Source organism: Mobula hypostoma, chromosome 1 (genome assembly GCF_963921235.1).
Source record: "Mobula hypostoma chromosome 1, sMobHyp1.1, whole genome shotgun sequence".
In the NCBI taxonomy this organism is placed as follows: domain Eukaryota; kingdom Metazoa; phylum Chordata; class Chondrichthyes; order Myliobatiformes; family Myliobatidae; genus Mobula; species Mobula hypostoma.
Window position 1 is genome coordinate 209428600 of NC_086097.1, and position 25732 is coordinate 209454331.

Sequence of the window (25732 nt, forward strand, 5' to 3'; positions counted from 1 at the left end):
AATAATGTTAAATTCTGTTTTTTCAGACATCTTGCCATTTCCTCTGATTAATAAGTAGCATAATTTTTGTTCTACACAATAATTTGGATGCTGGTGCTCCATAAACAGCCAAATTAGTCAAGTATTGATTACTTGATCTGAGCAGTACAATTAGGATGACACACAGAAATAAGAATGAAAAGGGCTCATTCCTTAGAATCACTCACACACAATCAAAATTGGTCCTTATAAATGACAGCTCCAGATGTAGATATACTGATTCAGGTGAACACTTTACCTTTGAATGTTTCTTTAGTTAAAATGTTCTTTTTTGAAGGGGAGATTACATTTTGCCCTCATCAGCTTGTACCTAAGATACATTTAAAGTGACTACTTATACTATACCGGAACATCCCAATAACATTTTCTCTGCTGATAGAAGTTAATTTGTTTGTATTGGGATCGAAAATTAATTAAATACTTATTTGGCACAGTGTTAATTGTGGTTTGACCAATAGTTCAACTTCATTGGCATTTAGACAGATGCATGGATGGGGAGGAAATTAGGAGTTACTGATCATCTGCAGGCTGATATGCAGCTTAACTTGGCATCATGGATGACACAGATATTGTGAACCAAAGGGCTCATCTGGATCTGCATTATTCTGTGCTGTATGGTCATGATGCTGATAGATGGTGATAAAGAATGTATAGGAATGAGTACCACCGATTATATTCACCCACTGCTATAAGATTTCTAGTATGATAAATTGGACTCTTAACCTCACAATCTACCTCCTTAAGATCTTGAATTTTATTGTGTACCTGCATTGCACATTCTCTGTAGTTGTTATACTTTATTTTGTAGTGTTACTGTTATACCATGTTCTACCTTAATGTACCTTGTAATGATCTGGCTTTTATGAACAGTATGCAAGACAAGCTTTTCACTGTGTCTCGGTACATGTAACAATAATAAAGCAATTCCAATTAGATTAGATTAGATTATGAGGACACTCAGTCCTCGTTTATTGTCATTTAGAAATGCATGCATTAAAAAATGATACAGTCTTCCTCCAGAATGATATCACAAGAAACACAGGACAAACCAAGACTAAAACTGACAAAACCACATAATTATAACATATAGTTACAATAGTGCAAAGCAATACTGAAATTTGATGAAGAGCAGACCATGGCCACGGTAAAAAAAAGTCTCAATTCCTGATAGCCCAATCATCTCACGCAGACAGTAGAAGGGAGAAACTCTCCCTGCCATTACCCTCTAAGCACCGCAAACTCACTGATGCATTGGAAGCACCCAACCCCTAAGTTGCAAGAGGCAGGCCTTTTCTGATTGGCTGATGGTGACTAGTGGTTTGCCGCAAGGGTTGGTGTCGGGCATGCTTCTTTTCACATTGCATGTCAATTATTGTTTTTTTAGATTAGATTATGAGGACACTCAGTCCTCATTTATTGTCATTTAGGAATGCATGCATTAAGAAATGACTCAATATTCCTCCAGAGTGATATCACAAAAAAAAAACAGGACAAACCAAAGGCTGACACTGACAAGACCACATAATTATAACATATAGTTACAGCAGTGCAAAGCAATACCATAATTTGATAAAGAGCAGACCATGGGCACTGTAAAAAGAAGTCTCAAAGTTCCGATCGACTCCTAATAGTCCCCGATAGCAGGCAGCAGAAGGGAAAAACTTTCCCTGCCATAAACCTCCAGGCACCGACAACTGTCGATGCATTGGAAGCACCCAATCACAGCTGACTCTGAGTCCGTCCGGAAACTTCGAGCCTCCGACCAGCCCTTCGACACCGAGCACTGAGCACCATCTCTGCCAAGCGCTTCGACCCCGTCCCGGCCGCCAAGCAACAAGCAAAGCCGAGGACTCCAGGCCTTCCCCTCCAGAGATTCTGGATCACACAGCAGCAGCGGCAGCGAAAAAGGCATTTCAGAAGTTTCTCCAGATGTTCCTCCATTGTCTCATGTCTTCTCCATCAAATCAGGATTGTGCATGGCACCCTACTTGACAGATTACAGATATCATTCACCGGAGTGGCCGCGCAAGCTGTGTCACGCCGCCATCTTCTCCTCCTCCTCCATGGATTTGGATGAAAAATTGATGGCTTTGTGGCAAAGTTTTGAGGCAATACAAAGATAGGTGAAAGGGCAGGTTGTGTAAATGAAGCTGTGTGTCTGCAGAAGGGCATAAACAGATTGAAGGAATAGGCAAGTGACAGATGGAATATAATGTAGGGAAGTGCATGGTCATGCGCTTTAGCAGGAGAAATAAAGGCATGGACTATTTTGTAAAGGGGGAAAAAACTGAAAAATCAAAGGTGCAGAGGGACTTGGGAGTCCTCAAGAAAGATTCCCTAAAGGTTAACTTGCCGGTTGAGTCGGTGGTAAGGAAGGCAGATGCAATCTTAGTATTCATTTAGAGAGGAATAGGATATAAGAGCAAGGTGTGATGTTGAAGTTTTATAAAGCATTGGGCAAACCACAGTTCAAATATCGTGAGCAGTTTTGGGCCCCTTATCTAAGAAAGGATGTGCTGGCATTGGAGAGAGTCCAAAGGAGGTTCATGAGAATGATCCCAGGAATGCAAGGGTTAAAATATGAGGAGCATTTCATGGCTCTGGGTCTGTATTCGCTAGGGTTTAGAAGAATGAGGGGTGAATAAGGGGGTTTCTGATTGAAGCTTATCAAATATTGAGAAGTCTGAATCGAGTGGATGTAGAGAGGATGTTTCATATGAGGGTTATCATACAAAGTATGTTTGATAGCTCTGGGTCTGTACTTGCTGAAATTTGGAAGGATAAGTGGGGATCTCATTGAAATCTTTTGAATGTTGGAAGTCCTAGATGGAGTAGATGTGAAAAGGATGTTCCTCATGGCCAGGGAGTTTAGGACAAGAGGGCACAGCCTCAGGATAGAGGTGTGTCCATTTAAAACAGAGATGCAGAGAAATTTCTTTAGCCAGACAGTGGTGAATTTGTGAAATTTATTTCTAGAGGCAGCTGAGGAGGCCAGGTCATTGGGTGTATTTAAGGCGGAGCTTGATAGGTTCTCGATTGGACACAGCATCGAAGGTTATGGAGAGAAGGCCGGGGAGTGGGGTTCAGAAGGGGAAAAAAGGATCAGCCATGATTGAATAGAACAGACTTGATGGGCAAAATGGCCAAATTCTGCTCCTATGTCTTATGGTCTTTCCCATAGTGGGGGAGTATTGGAGCAGAGGGCACAGCCTCAGAATTGAGGGATATTCATTTAGAACAGAGATAAGGAAAAATTTCTTTAGCCAGAGGATGGTGAATCTGTGGAATTCTTTGTCACAGACGGCTGTGCAGGCCAAGTCATTTGGTATATTTAATGAGAAGGTTAATAGGTTATTGATTAATCAGCATGGCAAAGGATGCAGAGAGAAGGCAGGAAGATGAAGTTGAGAGAGCTAATAAATCAGCCTCGATGGAATGGTGGAGCAGACTCGATGGGCTGATTGACCTAACTCTGCTCCTAGGACTTACGAGTGTGACTATCTACTCTCAGACTTCCTGCAGGAGGATCCCTCCAGGCTCTTGTCAAAGGTTTATGCAGGATTTCATAACTGACTGTTCATAAACAATTCAGCTTCATAACATACACTATGTATACCAGGGTTACAATTACAAAATTTCTCCATAAATGAAGGCAACATAACCTTCAGATTTTACAATACTGTATTGCCTTGTTTTTAAATAGGTACAGTACATTGTATTCAAAAGCAACCTACACAAAATGCTGGAGGAACTCAGCAGATCAGGCTGCATCCATGGAAATGAACAAACAGTTGCTGTTCAGGCCGAGACCCTTCTTCGGGACTGACTGGACATTTTGTGCTGGTTTCCATTTATGTGGCTCCCCAGACATTTTAACCTGGTTGAAATGTGTTCACTCTATTTACACACAGGTTGTATGCAAGCATGTACAATCAGATTTGTACAAGATTGTAAAGTAGTTTCCATGTTGTATTTAACCTGAAGCAGTCCATCCTCCTAATAAGTTCAAAACTACAATGAAACTGGACTGATTTTTAGGATTGTGGTATGAGAGGCCAATTACAAGGGATTGACCTGAAACATTATTTCTCTTTCCATAGGTCCTTCCTGACCAGCTGATGTTCTTAGCACATGCATTTGTCTCTTTTTTTTTCAGTTTTCGGCATGAGAGTTGCCTGATGATACTTCTTGGGGATCTGTGCCTTTAATTACATTTCTGTGCCTCTTCACGGTTGTTCCTCGCTGTACTGAACTACTATCTCTTTAACAATCTTCCTATATTTTTTAATAGCTGGTCTCCAATATTTAGCCAATAACAGCTAGCCTCCAACAGTCACTCCCTAATTACTAGCCCCAACAGCTAATCCCAAATAATTTGTTCCTAACAGTTTATCACTGACACTTACCATCTAACCACTAATCTTTAACAATTAGTTCCTAATAAACAATAACTAATAGCTAGCCCTTAACAACTAGTCTTTAATAGCTAATCTTTAAAAGCTAATCTTTATCTTTAGCCTCAAACAATTAATTCTTAACAAATAGGCCCAAACAACTAATTGCTAACAATCAATCACATGTAGCTAATCTTAATAGCTATTCCTTAATGGGTTGTCCCTATGCTATACTGAATATGCACTTTAGATAATTTGACTACTTGGGAAATAGTATATTCTCCAACTTCCCCACAACCCTGTTATTCAGAGTAGGCCCTTGATTGCCCATTCCACCTGTTAAAAAAACACTTATCATTTAGCAGTCTTAAATATTCCAATGTTCTGAGCAATAAAGTTATCTGAATCTGGAGAATATAACCAATATGTAAAATCCTACCTACACATTCTAGTGTGACTAAAAATCATGGATTCTTCTTTTCACAGCAGGAAAGTGATAGAAACCCTTTGGTTTCAACAGAGATAGAGGCAAACAGCTCTCGTCCTGTGGCTGAGGTGCTCTAGGCCGATAGTTGTGGAGTTTGAAGCCAGAGGATATCAGTTAACCACTCCATGTGTTAGGGACTTGAATACAAGCAGATGGGTTACTGATTGAGGGACAATCAGTCTGAAGGAGAAGTGTTTTCATTAGATATCCCATCACCATCATTTCTTCCATAATCCTGCATTTCATTGCTAGCAATGGGAGGATTAGTAGTTTATAACTAAGTTCCATACTATTAAATTTGTCATTATGTAATCATATGTGAATGTGATTCCCCATGTACCAACCTTGTGGCCAGTGTTTCTATGGATAGAGATATCATTGCAAAGATCTGCAACATGCTGGCTGGCAATTCGTGAATCAACTTCTAATATACCAGACTCTCTCTCCTTCCACACCCAATGAAACATCATATCTGACGGTGCATCAGGGACACAGTTACATAACGCTGCTTCCTTGGTGTAAAAGAAGATCTCTTCTGTGTAGGAATTGTGCAGTCTTCTGCTGGTGAAGGGTCCAAGAAAAAATAAATACACTTCAGTAGATGAATGCCACTACTGTTGTTATGATCATTTGGCACCTACCACTGTCATCAAGAGAAGAGAATATGTCTTGTATGCAGTGTGACTGCATGTGATAGAATTATTTCAGCAGGCTGGTGTAGACACTCATCCACTGTCTTCATTCAGGACTAATTATCTCAGTTGCTCTCTTTCCATTGATTCTGCCTGACCTGCTGAGTGTTTCCACCATTTTCAGTTTTTAATTAATTCTGACATGCTGGGTATCTCTTGTGTACGTATTAATTAGCTGATGGCTAGTGGCCATCTCTTTGTCTCCCTGGTTTTCTGTGCCCTCCTCCTGCAAGTAGGAAATGACCAGGCTGGAATTTGGAGTACAGTGGGACACAATGAATGGATAGATGAATGGGGAAGATTGGTTGGCAGTAACTACGAGGGGTCAGCAAGACACTGCATAAAAAGTAAGCTTGAATATCAGTGAGGTTGGCCAACAGGGAATGCATGAAAAGTGCACAAACAAAACAGTATTATGTATCTAAAAATGAGTTTGTGTGAGAAATGATGTGCTTGAGTAGGAGACTTCAGAGGGCAAAATAAGTGGCATTAGGTAATGTGCACATCAGGCTATAATTGAATGTGCAACTGCACCTAATTTTCCAGAGACAGTTAAATTGCTCTTGGCAATGAATTCAGGAGAACGATCCTATAGCCAACTCTAGCTACATCTTTACAGGTACTGCTAGCTGTCTCTCTTTAGAGGATGAATTATTACCCTGTGGCCAATGCCCTCCTCTCCAGCATGATGCCAAGCAATATTTTGTAGAGTCTTGAAGATCCTTGTTATATGTGCTGTTCATCTTCTTCACTCTTGAGTCATCATCTTGAATTGATAAAATATAAACTTTGCACTCATAAAATGTAAACTTTGTATGATGGATCTGAATTGAACTATACAGTATGTCAACATTGTGCGGTCTGTATACATCAGTTCGATTGCTCTGGAAACCTAGAAATTATATGTTAATCCTATAGCAATGTTCAATAATCTCTAGTAAACACACAGTTGAGAACTTCTGTCATCCTGCCTGCCAGTAGCCATGCTGATTCCCATGCATCAGAAAGTTAAAACCCATCCAAATGCTTCATACCAGATCTGGAGATACACATTGATATTTTCCAGCTTCTCTAAATTTGTTTCACGCATCTGACTATTTCAGCATCAGACTTTTATCATTCTTTTTAAATTCCTTATCTGCTCTGTGGGAGCTGAAGTGCTTTCTGAATGCCAGAGTGAAATCTTTAGCATCTCCCGTTGAGAGATCGCTCTGTTTTACTCATGGAGACCCATTCAAGAAAGTTCAGCAGTCAGTCCATACACTTATTTCAGTAGCATTGGGTGGTCTGTGAGGCACAACATGCAGCCCTATGAAATCCGTATGGAACTTACTGGCTGCCAGAAAATCTTCTAGGAGCCCTGTTGACAAAATGACCCAGTCAAGCAGTCTCATTTCAAAAGTAAAATCCTGGCGATTCTATGAAGATTTTTTACCTTAAACTACCCATGTGGATACTTCATAACTATATTGTTAACACTTTTTTTTCCAACTGCAAAATTTAACTTTTCTAATAACACTTTTACCATTGATTCAGTTGTGGAATATAATGTTCATATATATACTGGAGAAATGGCAAATGCAAGTGCTGTTGGAACAGCCTTCATTATTGTGCATGGGGACAAAGGAGATTCTGGAGAACAATGGCTGACAAAATCTAATTCAGAAAGTGTTACGTTTTATAAAGGGAAGGTAAGTTTGAATAGATTAGCATCTCAGGATTTTTTCTATGATACTATGTTTGTTAATTATTTTGAATGTATTAATCCCGTAAAACAAAAAAAAATGCCCTGTAAATTTTCCATAGAATTTGCCTTTCTGTAATATTTGAGAAGCAGGATTTAGCTTTGGATATTTTGTTGGCATTGCTCTTTGAGAATCATGCTTTTCACTAACACTTTAAAAATAATCTAACTGTTGGAACTTATAATACTGTCACATAATACATCATTCACATATATACAGATGATCAAGCACCAATTTTCAGAGGCAATTTTTCAATAATATCGACAAAGATAAAGAAGCCATTTATATTGCAAAAGCAAAAAATGCTGGATATGTAAAGAGAAATAGAGATAATGTTTTAGATCAAGAATGCTTTGTCAGAACTTTGGTTCTATTTCCACAGGTGCTGCTTGACTTGCTGAAGGTTTCCAGCATTTTCTGTTTTCATTTCAGGTTCCCAGAATCTCTAGCTTTATTGCTTTTTATCTCATTATTGTAATTCTCCAAGCCTAGGCATTCAAACAGAGTAAAGACTTCCAGGCACTCAGCTGCATCCAGACAAGATGGTTTATCTTTAGTCATTCCAAAACCTTAGGAAGTGCAAGGGAAATGGCTCCCTATCCTTTTCAAAAATGACATGGGGAGACATAAAGAAAGAGAGAAAAAAAAGTACAATCTTTTTTTATGGAGGGAATTCATCAAATGGTGTATAAAACAGCTAAATTTCTATACTTAGTCTGTTATCGCTACATAATTTCAAGTTTAAACCACCCACCCCCTAAGTTCTTGTCTTAGATATTATTATGAATTTACTTAAAAAGGTCACTTAGAATTAATTTTCCATTAAAACAAGATTAATCATTAGATGTGACATTTCAGTTTGAGTCCTGAATCTCGATTACATGAATGCATGTGATATTGACAAAGACAAATGGCCTCTGTGATAAACTGTTTTCAAAAGGAATTGGTCTATTCAAATTTACCTCAATAGCCATGTGATTAACATTGACTATAAACAGTACATGAATAACATTATCCTTCTCCTGAATCCTGACATATAGAATATAATTTGGAAATGAAGTTAAAATAATCAACAGAAATAAATTTAACTATTTTAATTGTACAATCCTTTAGACTAATTTTTAGTGATGATTATAATTTAGCCGTTCTGGAAGGGAGGCCTTTTCAGAAAATTTAGCATTCAGAATATCTTAATTAATTCCAATTATGTTTCTATCAGAAGCCTGAAATGTTTACATCCCAACACATAATCCAGTTTCAAACAAGAGAAAATCTGCAGATGCTGGAAATCCAAGCAACGCACACAAAATGCTGGAGGAACTCAGCAGGCCAGGCAGCATCTATGGAAAAGAGTAAAACAGTCAATGGTTCGGGCCAAGACAATCCATGGAAAAGAGTGCAGTCGACATCTCGGACTGAGACCCTTGATGGTCTCGGCTCAAAATGTTGATTGTACTCTTTTCCGTAGATGCTTCCTGGCCTGCTGAGTCATGTAGCATGTTATGTGTGTTGCACATATTCCAATTTAATCAATTTCAACATTACTTTATGAAGGAGTATTTTTGCTATTATTAATTTCCTGTACTTTCAGATGGACACGTTCAAGTTCAGTGCAGTTTTCCTGGGTAAACTCTATCATATTAATGTTGGCTACAAGGGTCAGAAAAAAGGTATGACCAACATACTTTATGAAGACAGTTTGAATAGCAATAACAGCATTAATGCAACTCAATAAACTTCTATTTAGTAGAGTTTGATCAATATGACACAGTTGTATGTACTATTTTTTGTAATATTGAATGAATTATGTAGTGCAGATTTGTAAATACAAAGCTTTCACATATTTATTGTCATAGTTAACTAAACATTTTCTCTATTCATCCCACACCAACATCATTAAAGCTGATTCTGTTGTCATTTTCACAATGCTTCATGTGGAACATTGTTTTGCAGAATTGGCTGCCACATCTCCTTCACTAGCTGTACTTTAAATTAACTGAGTTTGAGACATCTTATGGTTGCTAAAGATGCCATATATACCTACGGTTTTATATGGTCGAGAAAATCTGCCTTGTTTTATTTTCCATGTTATCTCACCAGTCAAAATAAGAACAGAGTCCTATTGCAATGCGAATCCATGGTAGATGGAAACTCTAGTATTTTTTCCAGGAGCCACTTCATTATGTGAGCTAACTGAGCTTTGGGCACTATGGAACCCTTACTCCCACATAATACACCTTTCTACTATTCATTTTCAATTTTCAGGAGCAGCATCAACGCTCTGGCTTCCTGTCACAATCCCCTATTTAGCACTATTGTTGTGGAAATTGTTATAATCTTAAGTAATGCAGCTAATTTGATTTCCCTTTCTACCTTCAGTAGTGGCTTAGAAAATAGTCAAAAGGGAGGAATCTATAAACTGAATAACTACAAGCCTGTTCAGTGGTGGGCAAATTCTTGAAATCATTTCTGAACAGCACAAGCATGTGGATACCTTACGGATGGCAGGCTGGTCAGTAAAGGAAAGGAACGTGGGATCCATGCAAAACTGGCAGCTGGATCCAAAACTTGGCTCGGTATCAAGAAATAAAATGATAATATTGGCAAGTGTTCTACGTGGCACAAAATACAGTTCCTTGATGTGTGCAGTATATACTAACGGTTTAGTGTTAAAAATAGGAGGCTTGATTAAAAATGATTGCAGATGATAAAAAATAGTTGCAGTTTCTGCATAGGAAAGCTTCACACTACAGAAGGATGTAGGTAATTGAGCACATTAACTGCAAGTGGAGCACACTTTGAAGATATGGGTTAGTAATTTGAGAAAGTGGAACAGGACACAATAAATGAAAGGATGCTGAATATGGGAAGAATGCAGTCCTTGAAGTGTCCTGGGTCTGGCACATAAGTGCCATTATGAAGAATGCATGGCCAGGCCTCTACTTTCTTAGAAGTTTGTGTAGATTCAGAATGTCACCTAAAACTCCATCAGCCCAAGCTACCAATATTCTACAATACTTCAAACTCTGTCAAATTTCTATAGGTGTGTGGTGGAGAGTATACTGATTGGTTACATATTGGCCGGATATGGAAACTCCAATGCCCACGAATGGAAAATCCTCTAAGAGTATGTAGAAACGGCCTAGTCCACAGGTAAAGCCCACCCCACCAGTGAGCGCATCTATACAGAGCGCTGCTGCAGGAAAGCAGCATCTATCATCAAGGATCCCCACCAGCTGGGTCATGCTGTTTTCTTGCTGCTGTCATCAGAAAAAAGGTACAGGAGCTTCAGAACTCACAGCACCAGGTTAAGGAACAGTTATTATCCTTCAACCATCAGGCTTTTTCCACCAGAGGAGATAATTTCACCCTATCACTGAACTGTTCCCACACTTTGACAGACTCTTCATCTCAAGTTCTCAATACTTATTGCTTATTTATTTACTATTATTATGGTTTCTTTGTTTTCATTTTGTATTTGCAAAGTTTGTTGTATTTTGAACATTGTTTGTCTGTCCTGTTGGGTGCAGTCTTTTACTGACTCTATTGTATTTCTTGTATTTACTGCGAATACCCAAAAAAAAGATGAATTTCGGGATTGTATATGGTAACAAATATGTACGCTGATAATAAATTTAACATTCGACAGGAAAGATGTGATCACAATGGAGAAGATACGGAGGAGATTTTCCTCTGTAGCATCTGTGGCAAGAGATACAGTTAACAGCTCAGATCAAAAATACTTCATCAGAACTAAAATATGTTATTTTCTTGTGGAACAGAGAATGCGGTTGAGAATGCAGGACATAATGGTGAATGAGCCTTAATGGAGGCTTACAATATTATCAGAGACCTAAGTAGAGTAAATTGAAAGAAATGAATTTCCTTGACGGAGGAGTGAATAAACAATTTAAAGTAGATGGGAGGAAAATTCGAGGGGAAGTGAGAAAGCACATTTTTCATGCCAAAACTTGCAAAGGTCTGAATATCACTGCCTGAAAGAATGGTGGAGAAAGAAGGGTTATATGGGAGGCAGGGTTTGAGGGGTGGCACAACATTGTAGGCCGAAGGGCCTGTAATGTGCTGTACTATTCTATGTTCTATGAAACTCGTGGCATTTAAAAATAGCGTGGATATGCACATGGAAGACTGTAATCTCCAGTGCTCTGGACCAAATAATGGAAGGTGAGATGAGCCTGAGTATTATGCAGACAGAATAGGCCAAATAAATGAGTCATATATATTGTCTGATTCCAAGATTCCCATTTATGTAAATCACTAACTACATCCCAGAAATTATATTGTCTAATAAGTTGGTCCAGATGTGCATAGATAGATGCAACCTCTGATACTAGTTGATCAGACTTTTTTTTCACCATGGTTTTATTCTTTTTTAATTTCATAATCAGATGATTGGTTCCTGGAGAAAATCATTATAACAGAGGGAGAACTGCCTGTTTCGAAACATACATTTATCCATGATAATTTCATTGGAGAACGTCAGAAAAATAATGAATTTTCTGAAGCAATAATCCATCTTAAAGGTATTATGTTATGTACCTGAAAAAGAGTAGTTATTAAATTTAATTTATCACTGACAACAGTTTCTTTCCATTGCCTTGAATTAATGTTATTGTCGGAAAAACAAAAAAAGGGCATTTTACTGGGTTAATGGTCTATCAATACAAAAAGCATGAGATAATGGTGGATGGATGTAGAGAAAGAGCAACAAGGGCAAGATATGCAATGAATGGGAGGATATTAAGAAGGACAGCGCAAATCTTTGCTGAGAAAGGGGGAGATTGATCAGGGGCTGTTAGAAATGATTTATTAAAGGGGAAATCATCATTGAACTTTTTCAAAGTGGGGGGGGGCGGATCTGGTGAGTTTGATGCAGTCCACATAAATTTTAGCAATTTATTTTACAACATGACAGGCTAGTCAATAAAGGCACAGTTTATCCAAGGTAGAGTGGAAAGTTTGATCCAAAACTGACTTAGTGGCAGAAAGCAAAGAATATTGGTTGTTAAGTGGAGGTACAGCAGACCCAGTACTCAGCCCCTTGCTGTTTGTAGTATAAATTAATTATTTCAACTTGATTGTAAGTTTGGAGATGTTACAAAAATGGCTATTTACTTGATTGTAAGGAAATGAATTTTTGACAGCCAGATGAGAGTGGTGGCCTGATCAGTTAAACAGAAAAATGGCGAATGGAATTCATTTGGAAGAAGTGTGAGGTAAATGCAACTGAGAATGCATAATAAAATGGAGGAATCTGAGAGTGGTGAAGGAACAAGGATCTCATAATGTACATTCACAGATCCTTAATTGCAGAAATCAACAATACATTTAAGAAGGCACATAGCATGTTTCTTTATTAGTCAAAGTTTTGAAAGTAAGAGCAGGGAGAGTTTGCTGGTTAATATACAATAAACTAGAAATGGATTATTGTGTTAAGTTCTGGCCACCATATTACTGCATGTATTGGAGGAGATATTCATGAGAATTTGCCAAAATTGTAAAACATTAGCTACGAGGAAATATTGGACAGCCTATATCAGAACTGGCTTGTTTTCTTGGAACAGAGAAGCAGGGTGGTGGGGAGGTGTGGATGGTGATTCTGAGATTTCAATGAGGTGCATAAAATTAAGAGCAGATGGAGAGGTTACATGGAGAGGACTTCCTTCCCCAAGTGAAAGAGTTAAAAAAAAACAAGGGCATTAATTTATATGAGTTAGAAAAATTAGAGTGGAGATAATAAATTGTACATTTTTTTTGTGTTCTATCGCTGAGCAGCAGTGAACCATCTGAATGGCCTATCAGGGTTCTCTTTGAGAACTAGTTGACTTGATCAGCATTTCTGATCTGGCTATTGTTCACGATTGCATTTAATTAAAAAAATGGTGTAAAGATGGTAGGGATCAGAACTTATTGACTGAAAGAATGGTAGAGACAAAAAATTTCATTTAACGATTTCTTGAATGCATACTTGGGTGATGAACTGGACTACAGACACAATACTGGAATGAGATATTTGACTGAGTAGCGCTTTCCTAACTAGCACAAAATCAGTGGGCCAAATGGCCGTCTCCTGAGTCATAAATATTTTGTGATCCCCAAATAAATGAGCTGCTTCACGGATAATTGAAATAAATTTTTTTATGTTACTTTATAAAATAATATAATATTATAACAGGAAAGGATTATCTAGAGTTTCCTTTAATCCATCTTTATATACTGTTTCAAAGGTTCATTTACTATCAAAGTATACAACTCTGAAATTTTTCTTCTCCAGATAGCCATGAAACCAAGAAAGAAGAGAATGGCAGCACGATCATTAACCCCCAAATCCCTCCTCCACGCACAAAAACTGAACAAAAATGGAGCAGGCACATCAACCCCCAAAATCCCTCCTCCACGCACAAAAACTGAACAAAAATGGAGCAGGCATATCAACCCCCAAATCCCTCCTCTCCGCACAAAAAAACTGAACAAAAATGAAACAGGCACATTGACCCCCGAATCCCCATCTCCACACACAAAAAAATGTGGAAGATCAGACAAAAAAACAAAGAATACAAGAAAAACCATAAGGCTGTAAAAAAGTCCACATCCAAAATGCAGAAAACCTGGGCAACATTCTTCCTCTCTGTAGCAGAGTGATCGCACCAGTGATAAAAAGGCAGCCTCCCCTCTCCGTACCAGAGTGATCTTGAAATATGCAAAGAAATATTTGCACAGAGTAACATTTATTTTTGCTTGAAAGTGGAAATGTCATATATAACTTTCTGGAATGTTAATTACAATGTTGTAAATTTTATTAAGCAATTTCAACTAAAATGGAAGATGATGGAATATATCCACATATAGATGAATAGCTAGTATTTATTACTTTTCAATCACACTTTTTTATTCAGAAGCTGTTGACATTTTCACTAACCCTTTGGACCATATTACAATTGACCGCAAAGAACCATGGCAGATGTGGATGCATACAATGTCTGACAGTGGAGAGTTATTACAAAAACCTGAAATTTCTTTAATTGTATTTGGAACAAAGGGAAAATCTCCTTTGATGGAAATTGCAAATGTGAAAAATATTCCATTTGAGGTAAGATTTTAAAAATTGAATGAGAAGCTTAAAACATTTTTAATGCTTATCTACTTTTCTTCTAGCAATAACCTCTGCATAAAGAGGATGCCACCTCCACTTAACTAAATATAACAATGCCTGCAATACAACTAAAGCTTTAAGCTCCAGGACTAGCTGTGCCTCTTAGCCAAGTTGTCCTGGTGTAGCAAAACACTGATATCTAACCGGATGTCGATGTTGTACAGTTATATCCTCTTCACAAAATGGCAGGATAAATTCGGTCCACTTAGTCAGTCCCCTCACATTCAACTGCAAGTTATGGAAGGTATTATTGATGCAGTCAAACTGCACTTACTCACAACTTGTTCACTGAAAACTTTGGTTTTGGGTTTTGTCAGGATGGCATAGGTCCACATCTCCAAAGATCTGAATTCCATAAGACCATAAGATATAAAAGCAAAATTTGGCCATTTTGATCCATTAAGTCAGCTCCACCACTCCATCATGATTGATCTATCATCCCTCTCGACCCCATCTTCCTGCCTTCTCCCCATAGCGTTTGATACTCTGATTAATCAACAACCTATAACTCTCTGCCTTAAATATACCCAGTGACTTGGCCTGCACAGCCGTCTGTAGTAATGAATTCGAGAGATTCACCACCTTCTGGCTAAAGAAATTTTTCCTCATCTCTGTTCTAAATAGACATGTCTCAATTTTGAGGCTGTGCCCTCTGGATCTACACTTCGTCACAATAGGAAACATCCTCTTCACATCCACTCTATTCAGTCCTTTCAATATACAGTAGGTTTCAATGAGATTCCGCCCCCCCCCCCCCCGCTTATTCTTCTATTCTTCTAAACTGCAGCCCAGAGCTATCAAACGCTCCTCATATATTAACTCTCTCGATTCTGGGATCATTCTCGTGATCTTCTGGACCTGGACCTTCACCAATGCTAACACATCTTTTCTTAGATAAGAGGCCCAAAGCTGCTCACAATATTCCAAATGCATTCTGACCAATGCCTTATTAAGACTGAGTAATATATTCTCGCTTTTGTATTCTAGTCCTCTCAAAATGAATGCTAACATTTCATTTGCCTTCCTGACTACCAACTCAACCTGTAAGTTAAGACTATGAGATAAAGGAGCAGAATTAGGCCATTTGGCCTATTGAGTCTGTCCTTCCATTTCATCATGGCTGATCCATTTTTCCTCTCAGCTCCAATCTCCTGCCTCCCCCACTGAGGTGTACCAGTGTTGATCGTAGTGAAGGGGAGATATTATCATCAATCTGCACAGATTGTGGTCTTCCAGTTAGGAAGTTGAGGATCCACTGAAGAGTGAGGTTCTCAATCAGAATTGTGGGAATGATAGTATTAAATGCTGAGCTATAGTGGATGAGCAGCATCCTGACATAGGTGTTTGTATTATCCAAGTGGTTTAAGGGCATGTGAAGAGCCATTGAGATCGCACCTGCTGTTGACCTATTGTAATGATAGACAAATTGCAGTGAGTCCAGGACCTTGCTGAGGCAGGAGTTCAGACTGGTCATGACCAACCTCTCAAAGCATTTCATTACTGTAGGTGTGAGTGCTACCGGGTGATAGTCATTAAGGCAGCTCACATTATTCTTCTTAAGCACTGGCATAATTGTTGCTTTTTTGAAGCAAGTGGGAATTTCCACCCATAGCAGTGAGAGGTTGAAAATGTCCTTGGATACTCCCGCTAGTTGGTTGGCACAAGTTTTCAGGGCCTTACCAGGTACTCCATCGGGACCTTGCGCCATGCAAGGGTTCACCCTCTTTAAAGACAGCCTAACATTGGCCTCTGAGACAGAGATCACAGGGTCACCGGGCTGCAGGAGTCTTCAAAGCCGTAGTTATATTCTCCTTTTCAAAGCAGACGTAGAAGTCCTGCCTGAGAACTCCCAAGTCCTTCTACACCCCTGAATTTTGAATTTTCTCCCCAATTATAATATAGTTCATGCCTTTATTCTTTGTACCAAAGTGCATGACTATGCACTTATCTATGCTCTGTATCACCTGCCTCCTTTTGCTCATTTTCTCAATCTTCAAAGCCCTTCTGCAGACACTCTGCTTCTGCAAAACTGCCTTCCCCTCCACCTGTCTTCATATTCTTCACAACCTTGGCCACAAAGCCATCAATTCCTTCATCCAAATCATTTACATATAACTTGAAAACAAGCGATCCGAACACTGACCCCTGTGAAACACCACTAGTCACCATCAACCTACCAGAAAAAGACCCCCTTTATTCTCACTCTTTGCCTCCAACCAATCAGCCAATCTTCTACCCATGCCAGCACCTTTCCTGTAATATCATGGGCTCTTATTTTGTTATGCAGCATCTTGTCATAGGCCTTCTGAAAATTGAAATATATTTCATCCACTCACTCTCCTTTCTCTATCCTGCTTGTTATTTTCTCAAAGAATTACAACAGATTTGTCAGGCAAATTTTCCTCTTAAGAAAACCATGTCGACTTTGGCCTATTTTATCATGTGCCTCCAAACACCTCGAAACCTCATCTTTAACAATAGATTCCAAAATCTTTCTAACCACTGAAGTCAAGCTAACTGGCCTATGATTTCCGTTTTTTCTGCCTCCCTTCCCTCTTAAAGAGTGGAATGACATCTGCAATTTTTCGGTCCTCAGGAACCATACCAGAATCTAGTCATTCTTGAAAGTTCATTACTAAAGCCTCCACATTGTCTTCAACTACTTCTTTCAGAACCTTAGGGTGTAGTCTACCTTCAGGCATTTCAGCTTCCTAAGCACCTTTTCCATAGTAACAGCAATGGCACTCACTTCTGCCCCCTGCCATTCTCACTCTCTTGCATTCTGCTAGTGTCTTCCACAGTGAAGGCTCATACAAAATACTTAGTAAGTTTGCATTACAATTCTTTGTCCCCCATTACTACCACTCCACAGTCATTTCCTGCAGTCTGATTCACTCTCATCTCCATTTTTCTCTTAACATATCTGATAAAAAAATTTTATATTCTCTTTTATTTTATTGGCTAGCTTTCCTTCATATTTTATCTTTTCTCTCTTTATAGCTTTTTCCGTTACTTTCTGTTGGTTTTTAAAAGCTTCCCAATGGTGTAGCTTACCTCTAATTTTTGATATATTACAATGTTTTGCTTTTATGCTGTCTTTGACTTAGCTTGTCATCCACCGTTACCTCTTCCTCCCTTTAGAATACCTCTTCATTTTTAGGATGTATCTATCCTGTGCCTTCCAAGTTGCTTGCAGAAATTCCAGCCATTGCTGCTTTGCCATCATCCCTGGTAGTGTCCTCTTCCAATCAACTTTGGCAAGCTCCTTTCTCATGCCTCTGTAATTCCCTTTACTCCATTTTGCCTGCTTTATTGCCTTTACAGATACATCTGACTCTAACAATGCCCCATTCACACAATGCCTGCTCCGACAATGACCACCCCACCTACACCTCCTTTCCTGTTATTGGCCCCATGCTGTTGTCGCCAGCCAAAAAGAAGCTGAAAGCTCCTGAGGTCTTTTTAAACCTTGCACTGTGTCACCAACAAGTGACCTCTCATGCTGATTTCAACTGCCAAAGAGAAGTTGAAAACTCTCGAAATCATTCCGGAGAAAAGCTGAGGATCCTGATGAAAGGTCTCAACCTGAAACATCGACTGTTTACTCCTTTCCATAGATGTTGTCTGGCCCGCTGAGTTCCTCTAGCATTTTGAGTGTATTACTTTGATTTCCAAATGACATGACCGTGTTGGGTCTCATCAGCAAGAACAATGAGTCAGCATACAGAGAGGAGGTACAGTGGCTAACAGACCGGTGCAGAGCCAACAACTAGTCTCTGAATGTGAACAAAACAAAAGAGATGGTTATTGACTTCAGGAGGACATGGAACGACCTCTCTCCACTGAACATCAATGACTCCTCCACAGAGATCATTAAGAGCACCGAAGTTCTTGGTGTTCACCTGGTGGAGAATCTCACCTGGTCCCTCAACACCAGCTCCATAGCAAAGAAAGCCCAGCAGCATCTCTACTTTCTGCGAAGGCCATCTCTCACCCCCGATCCTCACCACATTCTACAGAGGTTGTATTGAGAGCATCCTGAGCGGCTGCATCACTGCCTGGTTCGGAAATTGCACCATCTCGGATCACAAGACCCCGCAGCAGATAGTGATGTCAGCTGAGAAGATCATCGGGGTCTCTCTTCCCGTCATTACAGACATTTACACCACATGCTGCATACGCAAAGCAAACAGCATTATGAAGGACTCCATGCACCCCTCATACAAACTCTTCTCCCTCCTGCCATCTGGCAAAAGACACCGAAGCATTCGGGCTCTCATGACCAGACTACGTAACAGTTTCTTCCCCCAAGCCATCAGACTCATCAATACCCAGAGCCTGGACTGACACCAACCTACTGCCCTCTGCTGTGCCTATCGTCTTGTTTATTATTTATTGTAATGCCTGCACTGTTTTGTACACGTTATGCAGTCCTGGGTAGGTCTGTAGTCTAGTGTAGTTTTGCATTGTTTTACATAGTTCAGTGTAGTTTTTGTATTGTTTCATGTAGCACCATGGTCCTGAAAAACATCTCGTTTTTACTGTGTACTGTACCAGCAGTTATGGTCAAAATGACAATACAAGGTGTCTTGACTTGACTCTGAAGATTTTCTCTTGTCTGAGAGTACTTGCCTTTGATATCAATGCAGTATTTGAACAAGAGTGACAACAAAGAAAACCGTATAAAACTCAGTCAATGAGCTTCTAGAGGAAAACTTTACAGAGATTGGAATTTTACCTTTGACAATGGAAAAAGGTAGTGGTTGTTGGAAATCAATCATCTTAATTTCAGGGCATTGCAGGAAAGTATATCTAAAGTGGGCCTAAACATCTTCACATGCTTTATCAGTGATCTTCCTTCTGTCATAACATTAGAACAAGGATGTTTCTGATTCTTGAAAATAAATTCAGTTCAATTTGCACTTCTCCAGCAAATAGAGCAGTCCATGCCTGTATATAGCAAGACCTATCAACAGTTAGAGGTTGGCAGATAAGTGGTGAATACCAGCTCCACCACAAAAGTTCCAAGTAATGATTATTTATGACATGTAAGTCAAACCATTAATTTTTGACATTCAGCCGCATTGCCTTCACCACGTTTGCATTTTCCCTTTCTCTTCTATCTTCTGCATCCTCAACTTCTTGACTGGCATGAGACGGTAGGGGTGATTCTCATAATGGAAAAGCACACCACAATAGATATGACAGGCATTCAGCTGGATATTCCAAAGTAATTATTACTAACTTAGTTAACTATGTGCATTATGGTATTGGTAGACTGTTTCTTTTGATTTCTCAAAGCAGCCTGACCTCAGTTTATGGCTTAGACACTTAGATATATATAAGTTTCAAACCGGCGTCACAAACTATTTCATCAGTGGATAGCCTTTCACACTCAATTAACTCCATTACTTCATTGAATACAGCATTGTGGTTGCTTCCTTAATGTTAAACATCTTCCTCCATCAGATTCCTTCTACTCCAGCTCTTTACCTTTTCCACCTGTCACCTCCCAGCTTCTTACTATATCCCTCCTGCAGTTCACCACCCACCTGTGTCTTCTTCACCCTTCCTTTCCAATCCTGATGAAGGGTCTCAGTCTGAAATGTTGACTCTTTATTCCTCCCCATAGATGCTGCCTGACCTGCTGAGTGTCCCCCCCCTCACCCCAGCATCTTGTGAAAGGCCAGGTATCTTGATACCGCAAAGCTTATCCATTATGCACAAGCATAATTAGAGAGTATGAAGTAATACTCCATGATTGCTCTGATTGCTGTCATGAAAATAATTATTAAGGAAGAGCTCTGATCAGAATTGCTATGTTGTGCACTGCAAGATCCCAGGAATAGCATTGAGATAAATCACCAGTTAATTACAATTTAGCAACAAATATTAAAAGAACTGAGGAACTGAAAAAAAGAGGAAAAGGTAATTTATGGAAATTAAATCACAAAATGACATCTGCTGCATAATTGCAAGTGCATTTTGACTGCCATGTGTGATCTGGAAATTCTTCGTAGGTTACTAATTTCTAATCACGCAGAGCAGATTCAAACCTGCTATATTGTGCTGTCTGTCTGGACGAGCTATGCAATTAGGCCCAACCCCTGCACTTTTCCAAAGCACCACATTTTATTCTTTTTCAAGCATCAATTCAAGTCTGTTTTGAAAATTACAGGAGAATAAATTATTAACATAAACATTGAAATTATCTTTTGGCTGATAAAATAGGTCTAGATAACTAATACAGATTACATGAGATATGAGAGCAACAGATTATTGTACTCTAACTGGACATGAAATACTCAGCAGGAGATCCTGGACAGAGATCCGATAGCAATCCACTGGAAACATGGAATCATAGGATTAATTCAGTTGTGAAAAATAATGTGAAATGGTTTCCAACACAGGCGTGTTTCATAAAATCATTAAGAATCACATAATATAGGAAGTTTCATGGCCTACTTGAACCTACTATTAAATTTATCTAAATCCCCTGCTCTTTCCATGTCATCTGCATCATTTCTCTTTTTCAAGTTATAATCCAATTTCTTTTTTTAGAGTTGCTACTGAATGAGCTTCAATCACCACTTCAGACATATTATCATGAAGTGTTAGATAATAAATTCCAATCATCCAGTTCCTGGTATTTGGGAATGCCTTCAATTCTGTGTCCTCACAGCTAACCACCCTGCCAATGCAGATTGCTTTTCCTATTTATTTTAACAAAACACCTTATGATCTTAGGGATCTGTTTATTTTTTCCTTCATCTTCTCTGCTGTAAGAACATTTGAGGCCTAACCAATGATTGATAAAGATTGAACAGAGCTCCATTTCCTTGTACATCTGTTCATCACCTGAGGATACTTTACCTAGAATATGATTTTACGCTTATTTGTTGGGTCCCAAACTAGGCCCTTTCACACAGTAATGTTCAATGGCAGCCCCTTCCCCCACACCAAAATATTTGCAAACTTAGGAAGTTATTCATTGAAGAAATAGTTATGGTGATTTTTATTGATTGTGAACACATAGCTTCTAAAAGCAGATGCCTCTGAAGATCATAGGTTTTTCCCATAAGAGATTGTGGAGGTGGATCTCACCTTCGACACTATCCATAGCAGCCATGGTACACCAGCACAAAAAGCTGCCATGGAGTGAGAGAAAATGTGGTAGAGGTTGGACTCACATCTTCTCCCTATATGGCTACCACCCTACACCCTGAGAAATTGAATCCCACCACAATGTGGCATGAGTTCATTATTCAGGCTGGAACCATGACCTATCTGCACTGAGCATCATTTTGAGTGTCCACCATAGGTATTGTCAAACAGATTGTCAATTGTGTAAAAAGCATCCAAGATATTGTTAAATCCCATTGCTTGTGCTGTCTTCAATGTTTTCAGCTGTTCCTTGATGTTATACAGAGTGAATTGAATTGGCTTTGTGATTGTTGGAATCTTAGGTGGAAGCTGAGATCAAATCACCATTTGACACCTCTGGCTGACCACGGTCTCTAATGCTTCAACTTTGCGTTTGGCATTTACAGGCAGGGCCTCTCCATTGCTGAGGATGTGGGTGCTCTTGGAGCCACTTCCTCATGATGGTATTAAATTAACCACCATCAATCATGACCATGCCAGTGGGACTCACTTGCTGGGCATCATGGTCAGCAAGGACAAGTTAGGCTGAAGGGCTAACTTCCTTGCAAGATTACTCGTTGACTATGGCTAGATGTGGCAGGGAAGTCAGGTTTTGATCTGATGTATTAATTGTTGATGTCTTTGCTCTCTATTGCCTGCTGTTTTACTTGTTAATCAGTTGAATGTTCAATCAGAATTTAAGAGATTAACAATATTTATTATTATGTCAGTCAAATCTATAATTTATTTCCAGCATAAATTTGCCAGGCTCTTAATAAAAAGGCTGTACTTAAATAGCTGAGATGTTCAGTCTATCAGAATCAGAATCAGGTTTATTGTCACTGACAGATATCACAAAATGTATTGTTTTGTAACAGCAGTACCTGCAAAACATAAACATTACTGTAAGTCACAAAATAAATAGTGCAAAAGATGATTAATAAGGAAATGTTCATAGGTTCATGGACCATTCAGAAATCTGATGGCTGTGGGGAAGAAGATGTTCCCGAACTACTGAGTGTGGCTTTTCAAGCTCCTGGACCTCCTCCCTAATGGTAGTCACAAAAAGAGGACAGTGAGACTTTTTTAATGATTGATGCTAACTTCTTGAGACACCCCCTATTGAGGATCTCCTCAATGGCAGGGATGGTTCCTGAATTTCTTGTCAGAGCATTCACAGGCAGTGAGACTGGGCCCTCACCTGTCCTCCACTACTATCCTGAACACTGGTACACCACAAGGTTGTGTATTGAGTCCCATACCCTACTCCCTCTTCACGTACGACTGTGTACCTGCATTTGACACCAATACCATCGCCAAATTCGCAGATGACACAACAGTGATTGGGTTGATCTCCAGCAGAGACGAATCAGCGTACAGAATGGAGGTACAGAACTTAGTGAGCTGCTGCTCAGAGAACAACTTGTCTCTTAATATAGCAAAGACTAAGGAGCTAATTATCAACTTTGGAAAGTCACGAGATGACTAGTATGCTCCAGGCTACATTAATGAAGATCTAGTGGAGAGAGTGTCCAGTTTCAGGTTTCTGGGAATACACATCTCAGAAGACCTTACATGGTTCACTAACACCACAACAATAGTTAAGAAAGCATAGCAATGCTTGTTTTTCCTCAGGACGCTGAAGAAAGCTGGTCTACCTGAACAGATGCTGATGACCTTTCACCGCTGCACCATAGGGAGCATCTTGACATACTGCATCTCTGTGTGGTATCTCAGTTGTACAGCAGCTGATAGGAAAGCACTTCAGTGGGTCGTCTCTAGCGCACAAAAGATCATTGGGACACAGCTCCCAGCCCTGGAGGACACTTACAGCTCTCGCTGCCTAAGGAAAGCTACAAGTATCTGTAAGGACAATACACATCCATGCAATCATCTGTTCGAACTTCTTCCATCTGGCAGACGTTATAAGATTTTCTATGCCCGCACTTCCAGACTGAAAAATAGCTTTTTCCCCAGAGGTATAATTGCACTGAACCAATTGATCAGGCATCATCCATAAATTTGTTTATTGCTACCTTTAATACTGGTTTTATGGCTGTCATGCATCTGAGTTGTGCTGTACTGCTGGACATTGCTTGTATTGGCTGGTTACTTGATTTTATTTATTGTTTATTTATTTTATTTGTTGTTTTATAGCATTGAGTACGAGAGTTGCAAACTCCTTTTCGCTGTATTGGTGCATGACAAATTGTACTATGCAATGACAATAAAGATATTTCATTGTGGTTGCCCCCATGAAGGATCTTGATGAGTCTACAAACCTCTGCAGCTTCGTGTGATCCTGTGCATTAGAGTCTCCATACCAGCCTGTGATGCACCCAGTCATCATTTCCAAGTACCTTCACTCCATCTGCAACAAGTAGAATTTCCTTGTAGCCAACCATTTTAAATCCAGTCCTCATCCTCATTCAGCTATATCAGTCTATGGCCTCCTCTACTGCCATGATGTGGCCAATCTAAGACTGGGGGAGCAACACCTCATAATCCATTTAGCTAACCTATAATCTGATGGCATGAACATCGATTTCTCTAACCTCCAGTAATTTCTACCTGATATCCCTTCTCTCTTTTTTCATTCCCCACTCTGATTCCCCTCTTACCCCTTCTCTTCTCCTCACATCTTATCACCTCCCTCTGGCACCCCTCCATTTTCCCATAGTCCACTTTTCTCTTCTATCAGATTCCTTCTTCAGCCTTTTACTTTTTCCACCTACACTTCCCAGCTTCTCACTTCATCTGTCCTCTCCTACTCACCTTCTCCTTCACCTGGCTTCCACCTATCACCTTCTGACTTCCTCTCCCCACATCTTTTAAATTTTGGCCTCTACTCCTTCCTTTTCAAATGCTGATGAAGGGCCTTGGTCTGAAACATCGGCCCTTTATTCCTTTCCATATTTGCTGCCCAACCTGCTGAGTTCCTCCATCATTTTATGAACTAAAAGATCATTGGGCTAAATTACACAATTAAATATTAAATGCAGGAAATCTCAACCCCATAATAGAGTCATTGCTCTTCAAATAGATGCTTGAAAATCAGATTGAGACAAATGGAAATATCCAATTCTTCACCCAATTTTACTTAATTGTTATTTGATCCTCTCAATCAGCAAGTGTTTTGTTGAAATTTTAAAACTGGTCAGACCTGCATACTTGAAATGATGTGTGCATATAAAAATTTTACCTAGAGAGCCAGGTCACCCCCACTATGAAATTATTGCAACCAAGAACTTGGGCAAGGTTCAGGCAGAACCAGTTTTTGGATGGATAAACTAACAACAATTTATTCTGTCCTGCTCAGACAAGTGCTAAATCTTGTAGGGACAGAATTCAGTGTAGGATATTTAAACATCAATTATATTCACATTGGTTTTTAGTGCTGTAAACTTTTAAGAATTTTTTTTAAGTGTGAAATGTAGGCTTTGTGTCATGTGACATTAATTCAAGCAAAAGCCGAAATACTACTTGATTACTGAATAGACTAATACTGGATTAACTACAGTTGTAATCTATCCAGATTTGAACACTTCAATACAACTATTTTGCAAGAATCAAAAGAGAAATGCTGCTTGAATTAGACCTTTGATCTTGGCACTGAATTACATCAATAGGATAAATGAGCTTACTTGGTCCATTAACTATTCTGCCTCAGCACCAGAAAAATGAATTCCTAGTGAAAACAGCCAAATACATCAAAATAATTAATTGTTTTTCAGTGCATTAAACGGTTACTACAAATGCTAACCATTACATTTCTTGCAGATTCCTCCATTAGGACTAGTTCTTTAACACCTTTATCTGAGCAATCTTACAAACTTGGCGCTGTTTCATTTTTAACTTTTAAGCAAGAACAATTTAGTTTGTTGATGCTTACCACTTGCTTTGTTTCACTTTGTGTGTCAAAATCATGTATACTTTGTTATAGGTAACCCTTGAAGGAATTGGTGAAATCAAAAAAGTTTCCTTTGTGCTATTAAATCCGTACCTCAATAGAGGAATAAGACTATTTAAGGTAAGGCATTTGTGCATACAATTTATTG

The 25732-nt window shown here is 39.2% G+C and overlaps 1 protein-coding gene across 1 annotated transcript in view; it reads left to right on the top strand.

Moving 5' to 3' along the window:
* LOC134349091 (lipoxygenase homology domain-containing protein 1-like) overlaps positions 1-25732 on the top strand; it is a 57822-nt gene that overhangs the window by 31694 nt on the left and 396 nt on the right. The window contains exons 7-11 of the mRNA XM_063052995.1: positions 7149-7303; positions 8949-9027; positions 11767-11901; positions 14275-14468; positions 25618-25704. Of these exons, the coding sequence (XP_062909065.1) occupies positions 7149-7303; positions 8949-9027; positions 11767-11901; positions 14275-14468; positions 25618-25704 (650 nt within the window). The remainder of the gene's footprint in view (positions 1-7148; positions 7304-8948; positions 9028-11766; positions 11902-14274; positions 14469-25617; positions 25705-25732) is intronic.